Source organism: Mesoplodon mirus (assembly GCF_964341445.2).
Source record: "Mesoplodon mirus genome assembly, chromosome: 11".
NCBI lineage: Eukaryota > Metazoa > Chordata > Mammalia > Artiodactyla > Ziphiidae > Mesoplodon > Mesoplodon mirus.
The window spans coordinates 71078540-71091355 of record NC_138987.1 but is presented as its reverse complement, the minus strand read 5'-3'; the positions used below and the strand labels follow the sequence as shown (position 1 = coordinate 71091355).

At 34.8% G+C, this 12816-nt stretch overlaps 1 protein-coding gene across 3 annotated transcripts in view; it reads left to right on the top strand.

The window, feature by feature from the left end:
• Positions 1-12816, top strand: part of MDM1 (Mdm1 nuclear protein) — a 29704-nt gene that overhangs the window by 5467 nt on the left and 11421 nt on the right. The window contains exons 4-9 of one of the 3 annotated variants that reach the window (XM_082635243.1): positions 894-1028; positions 4826-4993; positions 6262-6365; positions 6447-6546; positions 11411-11440; positions 11773-11948. In XM_082635243.1, coding sequence (XP_082491369.1) covers positions 894-1028; positions 4826-4993; positions 6262-6365; positions 6447-6546; positions 11411-11440; positions 11773-11948 — 713 coding nt within the window. Of the gene's footprint in view, positions 1-893; positions 1029-4825; positions 4994-6261; positions 6366-6446; positions 6547-11410; positions 11441-11772; positions 11949-12816 lie in introns of those variants that run through there. The other 2 variants (XM_082635245.1, XM_082635244.1) reach the window with 2 other exon arrangements.

Sequence of the window (12816 nt, the reverse complement as noted above, 5' to 3'; positions counted from 1 at the left end):
ATATCCTTTCGTTGGGTGCACAGCCTGCCTCTGGATTTTATTTATCATATATCAGCACCTGAGTCCTAAGGGACAGATCAAGTTGAGACAGAGAAAGGGAGTAGGCCATTACCTCTGGCAGGGTTGGTGAGCTGACTTATACCTAGGCCCTTTTCAATTTCTTATTGTGTACTAGCAGAAAAAACAGAGTCTCAATTGACAAAATGCAAAAGAAAGGAGAGGTCTGGCTAGATCTTAAAAGATCTTGCAGTTCTGCTCTCTTATGTCCCAGCTGGCCTGCGGCAGGTCCCTGCGAGCACATAAGCAGAGGCTGCAGGGACCCGTGCAGACGCCTCACTGCTTCCCCATTTTTCTCTACTCTACTGCTTCCTCCCCATCTCATGTCCACCGCTGACTGGAACCACGGAGAGGCATTTAGAAGTGTTGGAAAACCAGGGGGCATGGGAATCAAGGAAGGTGACATGTAAGTCTGGTGGGCAGGGGAAGGGGTGTCCCCAAAGCAAGCTGTGGACGAGGTGATGTGCTGTTGTTTCTTAGTAATATATTCAATTATGCATAATTGATAGGAAGGGACTGAGAAATGTTATCTACACTTGGTCTTAGCCAAAAGGCCGAGAAGTGATGAGAGGAATGTTATCTTTTGCTGGGATGCACAATAATTCCTTGATGGTATTAAGGGAATTTTAAAGAGTTTGACAATTTAAAGGAAGATTAAGAATTGAAGAAAGGTTTCTGTATGATGATGTGCATATAGTTAATGATACCTTACTGTACACTTAAAAATTTGTTAAGGGTAGATTTTTATGTTCTACGTTTTTTACCACAGTTAAAAAAAAAAAGTTTGAATAGAAATTTTTAATAACTTGGAGTGGGATTTTTTTTTCCCCTAACAGTTGGATAGACTTCTACAGAAAAAAGCTGGACTGACTGTTGTTCCTTCACATAATGTCTTGAGAAATTCTGAATATCAAAGGCAGTTTGTTTGGAAGACCCCTAAAGAAACTGCTTCAGCTTTTGCAGCCAATCAGGTAGTTTAATGGATGCAATACATTTTTGAGGAATATCATCTAATCTAGTGTTGCAGATTTACATAGAACTAAGAACTGAAAGAAATTAGATACTTAAGAAGGCCTGAAGGTAGGTTCTAGAAACGTGAAAATGAGAGTTTTGCTAAAATCATCCTATTACTTCTGATTTATAGTAGTAATATTATACTGTCCTAGGCTACTGATGATCATTGTTGCCAGATCCATCACATAGACTAAATATGAGACAGGGTAATGAAAACTTGAGGACTGGTAAGTTTTTGCATGCTATGAATTTTTTTTATTTATTAAAAAATTGTTAAATTGATTTTATTCTGAAATGTTGAATTTTGTTGACTAATATATTGCATGTTTTCTGTCTTCTAAGAAAGGTGTAACTGCGTTGGATATTTATTTTAATAAGTACAAAATAGGTTGAAAGTGATGCAAGATATATAATTTTGTCCTTATATCAAATGAGCAGTGATAGGAATTGTCAGTTTAACTATATTTATAAGTTCAAAAGCTATAATGGTAACTAAATGTGATATTAGGTTTCATTGTATCCTCACACAATTTTAGTATTAGACTACCATTACTAATACATACTCTGTTGTTTTACTACTATAATTCTCCAGACAGTTCTTAGCTCATTTATGTTCTTAACCATACTCCTAAGCTTAGGTAGGAAATATTTCCATTTAGAATATCCCCAGAGGCTCATGACAGCTTAGTCTTTTCTTTCTCACTCACCTGTATACTTTATACACCCATAAGGACCGAGAGGATAATTAGATTCAGCAAGACAATAACATGTCATCTTACACTAAGATAGTACCAGTGTTATCCTACAAATTGTAGCAGCTTTAGGCTTACTTACTTGTTATTCAGTTTTTAAAAAACTGAAATTTATATAACGTTTTAGGGACACATAAAATAACATAAATCAATACACACCCTTTATAAACCTAGTGAATAGAATCAGTACTTCTTTTGCTGGCTCACAAGTGTTGTTGGATAGAAAGTGTACCTACAAAATTACTTACAGCCTAAAAATTGTGACTTCAATTTTTGTAGAATATCTTACCTTTAAGGTAGAGGTGATTCAAATCAAAGCCCTATTGACAACTTCTGCATACTTCAGTGAAAGCATTGTGTAGTAATGTTCTTTTGATAGTATCAGAAGTATAATATAAAATAAATCACTAGCAATACCTTCACTACTAGCTTTATTGCTTTCATTAGTGAGGGTTTCAGAGAATTTTTTTTGGAAGCAAATGCTCTTTGTTAGTTGAAAGCATATCAGTTTTCGGGTCTGTGGATTGAAGAGCTCTGTGACAGAAACTTTCAAAGCTTGTTGATAGGGAACCTCTAAAGGAGCTGTTCCGTTCTGTTTTATCAGACACCTGTTTTCTGAAAGGATGTCTTATATTAATATGTAAAAGAGTCAGAACAGTTTTTGGTGGAAGAGTCCTTGAGGTTATACTGTACTTAAAAAGATATACTGTTTGGTTGTGATCTGTATGAAGGTGTATTATTCAGCGTTGTGAAGCAATAATATACCTTATTTGAACTCCATATCTTTTCTACTTGCTTTCTTTGTAATCAGTGATAATATACCATGAAATGGAAACCATATTATGAAATATTAAGGATAAAAGAAAACATTTAAAAATAGAAACATGATAATTACCTGTTTTTTTTTCTTGCTTTAAGCTAAAAATAAGCAAAGGAAAAAACCTGAGCAAATGCATATGTCAGATATTCAAAACGTTAAGACTTTTTTATTGTTGTAGGAGGAAAAAAAATTCATGTCAAGGAGGAAAAAAACCCTGCAGAGCTGACAACAGAGTTGCTTTGTAAAGCTAAAGTGTATTTTCATATTATTGAAATCTGCCTATTTTACTGTTCTCATTACCAAACTAATGGGTGGGTAGGGAACTTGGGGGAGAAAAGATATGGTTCATTATTTCTTTTGGCTTAAGCATTATTTGATTACAATAACTATTATTCAAAACATAGTAATGAGTAGAGAAAGTTGACCTTTGGATTTTCTCTCCAGCTTTACTGAGGTCTAATTGACAAAAATTATATATTTATGATGTACGATGTGAAGTTTTGACGTATGTATTCATTCTGAAATGATTACCACAATCAAGCTAATTAACACATCTATCACCTCACATAGTTACCATTTTTTTGTGTGTGTGTTGAGAACACTTAAGATCTATCCTTTTAGCAAATTTTAAGTACATAATACAGTATTGTTAACTATATTCATGCTGTACTTCAGATCTCCATAACTTATTTATCCTGCATAATTGAAACTTTGTACCCTTTGACCAACATCTCCCCATTTCTCCCACCGCCTGGTCCCTGGCAACCACCATTCTATTCGCTGCTTCTATGAGTTCCTTTAGATTCCACATATAAGTGGTATCATATAATGCAGTATTTGTCTTTCTGTGCCTGGCTCATTTCACTTAGCATATGTTCTCCAGGTTCATCCATGTTGTTGTAGGTGAGAGGATTTCTTTTTTTAAGGCTGAATAATAATACATTTTCTTTATCCATTCATCTGTCCATGGACACTTAGACTGATTCCATATCTTGGCTACTGTGAATAATGCTATAATGAACATGGGAGTGTAGATATCTTTTGGGATACTGATTTCATTTCCCTTGGATATATACCTAGAAGTGGGGTTGCTGGATCTATTTTAAATTTTTTGAGGACCCTCTATACTGCTTTCCATAATGGCCATATCAATTTACATTCCCACCAACAGTGGACAGGGGTTCCCTTTTCTCTGCATCCTTGCCAACACTTGTTACCATTTGTATTTTTGATAATAGCCATTCTAACATGTGAGGTGAAATCTCACTGATGTTGGTTTATTCCTTGACAATTAGTGATGTTGAGCACCTGTTCGTGTACCCGTTGGCCATTTGTATGTCTTCTTTGGAAAAAAGTTCCTTTGCCCATTTTTAATCAGATTGCTTTTTTATTTTCTATTGAGTGTTATGAGTTCTTTATTATTTTGAATATTAACTCTTTATCAAATATATGATTTGCAAATATTGTGTCTTGGTTTGATGTAGTCCCACTTGTTTATTTTTGCTTTGGTTGCCTTTGTTTTTGGTATCAAATCCAAAAAACCGTCATCAAGACCCATGTCAAGGAGCTTAGCCTATGTTTCCTTCTAGAAGTTTTATAATTTCAGGGCTTACGTTCAAGTCTTTAATCCATTTTGAGTTAATTTTTATGTATGGCATAAGACAGTGGTCCATTTTCATTCTTTTGTGTGTAGCTGTCCAATTTTCTCAACACCATTTATTGAAGAGACCCTTTCGCCATTGTATGTTCTTGGCTCCTTTGTCATAAGTTAATTGGCCATATACACGTGAGCTTATTTCTGGATTCCTTATTCTGTTCCATTGATCTATATGTCTATTTTTATTGGGTTGTTTTCTTGCTATTGAGTTGAGTTCCTTAAGTATTTTAAATATTGACCCCTTATGAGATGAATGCAGATATTTTCTCCCACTCAATATGTTGTCTCTTCACTCTGTTGATTGTTTTCTGTACAGAAGTTTTTTTAGTTTGATGCAATCCCATTTGTCTGTTTTTGCTTTTGTTGCAATGGATGTTAATTAGACATGTGAAATGAAATTACAGCCATATATAATTTTCCCTTTTTTGTATCCTATGATTCAACTTTATATGTGAAATTTTTTAAGCAATTGAAGAAGTTCTGTATATTTAACAAAAAACTAAACTAAAGTAATTCTTTTTTAAGGTTTTCCACAATAAAAGCAAATTTGTTCCACAATTCAAAGGTAACTCAGTCACCCATGAAACTGAATACAAAAGAAATTTTAAGGGTTTATCTCCAGTGAAAGAACCAAAGCGAAGAAATCATTTAAAGGAGAACAGAAATTTTGAAACAATATCTCCTGAAAAGAAGGTATTTGTCAGTTCTTTAAACAAAATAAAATCCTCATGATTTGAAACTCTCCACATTTTCTTTTACTTACCCCCATTTGGAACTTTACAAATTTTCTTTTACTTATCACCATTTGAGATTTTGTTTTTAGCTAGTTCACTAATTTGTTTATTTATTCACTAAATGTCAAATGTTCATCTAGCACCTGGTAGAAACCAGGCACCAGGTAGGTACTGAGAATACAATGATAACTACACTAAGCCCTAAGCAGTTCTTGGGTCAGTGGGGAGACAGATCTAAATAATTAAGTGTAATACAGTGCAGCAAATGCTTAGCAATACAGCAGGTAAGTCTGCTATGTCTAATATCAAATGATTGTCCTTATAGTAATGTGAGCTCCAGGGGTTACAGTGGTGATAGAAACACATACTTCAAATTAAATAGTGGAAATCAGATAGAAACACACATACACACATGTATTCTAAACCATAGCTTTAGTATGCCAAATTATAGCCAGTATAATTCACACGATTTACCTTGGTATATACAAACACCTACTTCTCTGTGTGAAATTACAGCTGTTTCAGTTACAGCATCAGGTTAAAATTATTGTAAATTGTAAGTAAATCAGGGGTAAATCCTATTTTTTGATCTCCTGGAATGTCATACCTGAAATGTTATGGGTTCTAAGAATAAAAATTATATGACTAAAAGTAAAATAATTTATATATATATAAATATACATATATAAAAATTATATATGTATATATAAGTCATACATATATATTATATATGATGTATATGTTTAATAATATATATACTTTTTGGACCTATGATCTTGAAAAAAAAAGAATTGTTAAGTTATTCAGTAAAGCTGTGTGGTAACTTAACAGTAATTAAATGGAAGGTCCCAATGAGTAACAATTAAATGTAAACTTAGAATATCAAGGGAAGATGTAAGACCAGTGTTCAATAGGTCATTAACATAAAGTTTATTTATTTAGATGTTTGTTAATTAAAATTTTTTGCTAGCCAAATATCTAAAATTTTTATTGTTAGGAAATGAAACCATATCCTGAGCTATATACTTCAAGAAACTAACCAGATATACTAGTTTCAAAACTTGCTTGTTGATTTTTTATGATTTCTATGTTATCTTTAGTAGTTAAAGCTTACTTTGAAAAACAGAATTGTAATTCAGTATCCAGCTATACTTTATAACATCTGTGTTTTCACTTTAATTTATAACATAAATTGAGCATAAAAAGTTTAAATTATTTTCATTTTAGTATAATAAAACAGATGATCCTTTAAAATTAGAAGCAGAGATGGAATCAAAAGACTCAAACCAGCCTAAAAAGAAACTTACTCCTTGGAGACATCAAAGGCTTGGGTATGTATTTTGTAAGAAAAATATCATGGTATTTAGATGATCAACATGGTGAAATATTTACTCTCATTTCATTTCTGTTAGGAAGGTGAATTCTGAATATAGAGCAAAATTTCTGAGCCCAGCCCAATATTTATATAAAGCTGGGACTTGGACACGTGTGAAGGAAAACATACCAAATCAGGTGAGTATATAAGCTCAGGAAGCCCACATGTTCTTTGGCACTATATCAGTTTAATTTCACAATAGTTTCACCTAGTAATAGAGACGACAGTATGAAAACGTATGATGCGGTAATAGCAGTAAACGTATCAGGAACTTAAACTGTATGTATGAGGGTATAGTTTATCCGTGTGTTTACTTTTTTTTTAAATACTAGCTTAGAGATTAGTATTATTATAAGGTCTTTAAAGTTAAAAATGTTTTTAAAATCAAATATTTATGTTAATGAAGTCAGTTTATAGAACTGTAGCATTATAGATTTGATTATTTTATAACCTTCAGACCTCTACCCTCTCAATTCAAGATTGATTGATTTTTCAAGGTTAGTTTATCTAACTGATGTGCCCTGTTAGCATGTACTAATAGTGCAGTCTGCAAGCACAAGGAAGCAGTGGCCTGTGTTGATAGAGGTTTGAGTTCTAGTGTTGGGATACCTGACATATGGGAGAAATTCTGAGGATCCTAAAGAAAGGTTGGAAGAAAAGGGTAATTCTAGAATTGGTGAGTGCTAGTTTAGTACTAGCTTCTTATAGCCAAAGGATAAATGGTAGAGCTTTTTTGGTTATTGTGTAGTTAGCATCTTTTAAACTACATCTTGATGGTTTGCTCCCCTTTCTGTGTGAATAAGCTAAATGAGAACATTTTGGATTAGACATCATAAAGAGAGGGATAATTTGGATGGGGAATGAATCTTATTTAGCTCCATACTTTAAACCATGGCTAACAATTATGTGTAATCAGCTTCTGACACTCTGAGCTTCTGGCTCTTGGCTCTGGCAGCTCCCAGACCTATGTCCTGGTGACGATATTGGGTTGGCCAAAAAGTTCGTTCAGGTTTTTCCATACAGTGTTACAGAAAACCCGAACAAACTTTTCGGCCAACCAAATATTACTGGGGGCAAAATTCCTATACTCACCCTGGTGAAATCAAGTTAAAAATGAGAGCATTGAAAGCAGCCATGACAGAAGAAAGGAATTGAGTCAGTTTTGAATTCTTGAGCAGTTTCTGACCATGCCAGACCTCCGTGAGGATCTCTGTGCCTGAGGAGTCTGATGGGGAATGAGGGAAAACCCCAGCAAAGGCAGGAACAGAGTGTGGCCATAGAGGGCGTGTGTGGCCAGTTGATAGGTGTCAGCCACTGCCCTGTCGTGTTCGGGTACTTCACTAGGTTGGGTTCATGAGAAGCTCCTCGTTTTGGAAAGATTATCCCTTAGTCTGAGACTTCTTTGAACCAAGATGAGTTGGTATTTAGGCCTCAGATCTAAACATTTAATGGACTCAGAGGACTGTTATGTCTGGAGTCGTGATAATGTGACAGTCCTTGTCCGGCCCTTGTGGAAGAGAACATTTTTGTTTTTGTTGTTAATTTAAGATCGGTCTTTAAGATTTCCTATTATAATATCTTGGTAATGTGACTTTTCTGAAGGTTTGTTTTATTAATTGCTATTGGTGGTTGAAAATGTTTAAATTAGTAGAATAGTTTGCCTTAACTTCATGGTCAAAATCATTCAAAAAAACAAATTGGAGTTAGAAAAGAATTAGAATTTTTAGTTGTGAGGTTAGCGATCACTGATAGTGATAATAGTTTTAGTCGATCAGGTCATAGACATTTAATATGGTCCATATTTTCTTATATCTTACATTTTTTTCCCTGGAAGATACTTACTGTATGTGGCTGATTTTGAGGTACCTACATATAAAGTACTCCCTCATTTTCCTACTACTAACATTTCATGGAATATTATTCACAATCGTCAAATGCATTTGGACATCAGCGACATTTTTATCATTAGAATATTAATGCACTTTGAATCATGTTACAGTTTTCTAGTCCATGTATCATCTTCATTTCCTTCTTTCTTCTTTGAGATATTGTACTTTTTTAATCTATTTATAGTCTAGTCACTAGATATTTTATCCTGTGTCCCAAGTTCCTATTCATATAACATTAGGGTAGTTGGTTTTATTTGTCCAGTGGTTGTATATTTGTTATCTCTATACTATAGCCAGTGGCTCTATTCCTCTTTAAAATGCTCGCTTGAAGGCTGTTTTTTAATAATAATCAGCAACTGCAACTGTTAAGTCCAATCCTCAGAATAACTACTGGATCTGTGTTAAATGTCTTTTTTTCCTGATTGTTAGGTAGTCTTCTAATCCTCCCAACTGCATTGGTTGAGATAATTTTTTTCTAATGTGTCTTCCAGAAATAGGACTTTGTTTCAAGATGAAGTGCCACATTGAGACATTCTGTAATTTGACAGACATTGTAAGGACTTTTAGGTATAAGATGACTCTTCATTTTCAGGGGATGATTTTGGGAAAAAGGAGTATTTTATTCCCCAGTTTTCTGAGTTTGAATTTTTCACATATAAATTTAAACAACTTAGTTGAATTCTTAATTTGGGAAAAGAAATCCGGAAAGGAAGACGTTCTACTTATAGCATTTAATATTATGTAACCTGATGGTGTTACTTGACCTGAAAAGGGGTGTGTGTGTTTGGCTTTAACTGAGTTAGGCATGGTTTATTCATATCCTTTTTAGTGGCTCCTTTTTTTGGCTGTAGGGATTGTTTTTAATACTGAGTTCACACCACTGATTTTTTTTCTCTTTCTAGTAGAACACCTTACTGTGGAAATATCAGCATCCTATTTTTTCATCTTAGTTTAGGACTACAGACATTTAAAATCATGTATTTGTAAAATATAGCATTAGTACTAAGATTATTAACAAAGATTGCTGATAAAGTCAATTTAAAACATTGAGTTTTGAATGTCAGTAACAAATAGAACTGAATAAAGTTTTACAGAATTTTTGTATCTCCCCTCCCTTCTTTAAAAAAAGTTGATGTCAGATAAAACTGGGTCACTGTGTACATGGAGGGGATGTTCATCCATCCTCTCATTCATCAATCAGTGAGGTCCTCCCGCATGGATAGAATGCAGCCTTCTCTGCAGCTCCCCTACACACAGTGCAGGGCTGGTAGGACCCCCTTTTGAAACCACTCCTTCAGTTTATATCTCATTTGTTTATTATGGCATAGATCGTACCAATATTATGATAATGATTTATCATATAGGAGGAGGTCGGCCTGCTCTACCAGATTGTGAGCACATTGAGTGCAGGAACTTTCTTGCTTATCTTTGCTACCAGCCGTCTAGCTCAGGCCTAGCGCTTAGTCCATACTCAGGACAGGTTGTGGAATCAATGTTGAAAGCCTACATTCTCCCTCACCTCAAGGAGTTCATAGGTTAATGGGGAAGAATGACACAAGCAATAATTCCAGAAGAATGAAATAAGTACTAGTGGGGATATACACCAAGGGCTTTGAGAACCCAGGGGGAAGGAAGTGATCCTAAGGCATGAAGATTTTATCATGTAGGTGATGGAGTGACCATGACACATTTGAAGCATGGGGGTACTTATTAGAAATAAAATCTGGATTATATCAAGACACTTTATTACAAGGTTCCCATGCATTCAGAATATACTGGTTAAGAGTTCAACAGACTCAATACCTATTAAATGCAAAAAACATTATTAGTAATTTTCTTTAAAGTATAAGAGTTGAAAAAAATGATAAATGAACATGGCTTAATTTTTTTAACAGTGAAGAAAACAATATTTTGAATTATCTTTTAGGAATGTTTCAAGTTTGGTTCATTAGAGCAGTAGGACTCTGTTGGGATTATGTGTTTTCTTTTGCCCTGGCAGGCGCTGTCCTTTGCTTTGTCTGATTCCCTAGAGATGTAGCACTTGCATCCCTCTGCATCAGTAGTATTTCCTTAAGGAGCTGAGGATATGTTTCTCCAGTTGCTTTTGCAATGCCAATTTTCATTATTTGCTTTTTTGCCTTTAAGTGAGAGAAAAGCAGTTTTTTTTTTGCTTTTATTTTTTTAACTTTTTATTTTATATTGGAGTATAGTTGATTAACAACGTTGTGATAATTTCAGGTGTACAGCAAAGTGATTCAGTTATACATACACATGTATCTATTCTTTTCCCATTTAGGTTGTTATATAATATGAGAAAAGCGATTTTAGCAGACAGTATCCAGGTATCCTTTTAAGGCTAATATTTGTATTTATGATAGAAAAAATTGTACAGTTTTTTGAGAATAAATTATTTTAAGCAGATTATTCAAAACTATTTTAAGCTGCAACTTAATTTTTTTTACATTGTGGAATTGTATTCAGGGAAGCCAGAAGGTGGCAGTATGATGTATAAAATGAAAGGGTTTCAATGAGTATAAAAGACTCCTTTTCATGTGAAAATATGTTATTTGCATATTAGGGAATTCAAGTCACCTTATATTAATAGTTCATCAGAACTTTTTTTTTGGTATCCTGTTGCTTTGTCGAATATATTACGGTTATTATTTTGTGGGATATTCTTTTAAATTATGTATTTAATACTGGTTTTGCTGATTACAAGGGAATGTTGAGGAATTTGGAGGGGAAAGCCTCATGACTCTCTCAGTGGAGCTTCTGTAGTAGTAGCAGCAGGTGTATATAAGCCTAGAAGTAAAGACTGGGGCTAGGGGTTTCTGACATGTCAGTACTCTTCCAGAGGTGGGGAAATAGTAATTAGGTTACCTTGTCGCGACAGCATTCCACCCATGCAAGAATGTGGTTGATTTTCAAGGCAATGTTAAAGTATCTTGGTTACTGAATTAAATGCTACTGAAAATACTAAAAAAAAAAAAAATGATTGACAAGTTTGGTATATATTTAGAAGGAAAAATAATAAGGTATTTCAGTGATTCCCATTAATATTCAATTATGGCATTAACCTGTCATTAAGTATGTTTCTGTATTCCTCCCCTAGGGTTCTCTAAATGCCATGTGGTATGCAGAGGTTGGTTGCTTTTGAGTTTTTAAATCTAATAATGCATAGAGTACTTGTGTAATTTCAGTTGAAGTAAGAAGTAGGTGTCAATATTTTTCTTAGCTGCTGCAAATTTCTCCCTGCCTGCTGGCCTGAAGTAAAATAACTGCATTGTGCATCAGCTTGACTGTTTTAATTTCTGCTTAAAAATGCACATAGTCTGATGAATGTATGTGGCTACTTTTGCCTTTCTTTCTCCTTGGTCTCTGGCTGTATTTGTACAATGTCTTGGATATGCTACTTGGTGATATTTGCAAAGGAGCATTTACAATGATACCTGATATCTCAACTCTCCTGCATAGGTTAAAGAACTCCGAGAGAAGGCTGAGTTTTATAGGAAACGAGTTCAGGGAACTCATTTTTCTCGGGACCATCTGAATCAGATTCTGTCTGAAAACAACCGCTGTTGGGATGTCTCCTCGACCACGAGCTCAGAAGGAACCATTAGTAGCAACATTAGAGCACTAGATCTTGCTGGGTGAGATGTTATTTGTGGATGGTGGAAAAGTATGTTATAGTTTATGTAGATCGTGGAATTACATAGGAAAATGATATGAAGACTCAAAAGTTGTCTAGTCAAATGGAAATATACCAGCCACTTATTACAGTTCATTATTTTTAGTTTACTCTCTGTGAAAAGTAAAGCCATACATACTTGCTTTACACACTTGGGTAGAAATAATATATAATTTAAATCTGGAAGATTGGATTTTATAACATTCCTTCTTAGCAATTAAGAGTAGACTAGGGGGCTTCCCTGGTGGCGCAGTGGTTGAGAACCTGCCTGCCAATGCAGGGGACACAGGTTCGAGCCCTGGTCTGGGAGGGTCCCACATGCCGCGGAGCAGCTGGGCCCGTGCGCCACAACTACTGAGCCTGTGCTCTGGAGCCCGCGAGCCACAACTACTGAGCCTGTGCGCTGCAACTACTGAAGCCTGCGCGCCTAGAGCCCATGCTCCTCAGTGAGAGAGGCCACCGTAATGAGAAGCCCGCGCACCGCAACGAAGGGTAGCCCCCGCTTGTTGCCAACTAGAGAGAGCCCACATGCAGCAACGAAGACCCAATGCAGCCAAAAAATAAATAAATTAATTAAAAAAAAAAAAAGAGTAGACTAGGGATGACTATACAGTAGACATAAAAAACTTTAAAAAGTAAAACAAAAAGGTAACAATAATAAAAACTTAGAGAATATTATCTATTAGTACATTTCCATTATCATTCATTAATGGATTTTTATGGTTAATATGGAACTTCCACCCTGATTCTATGGAATAATTCTCTGCTATTTTGGGTTTTAAAGTGAACACAATTAAACTGTTTCTAAGAGGAATAGCACATCGATTTGT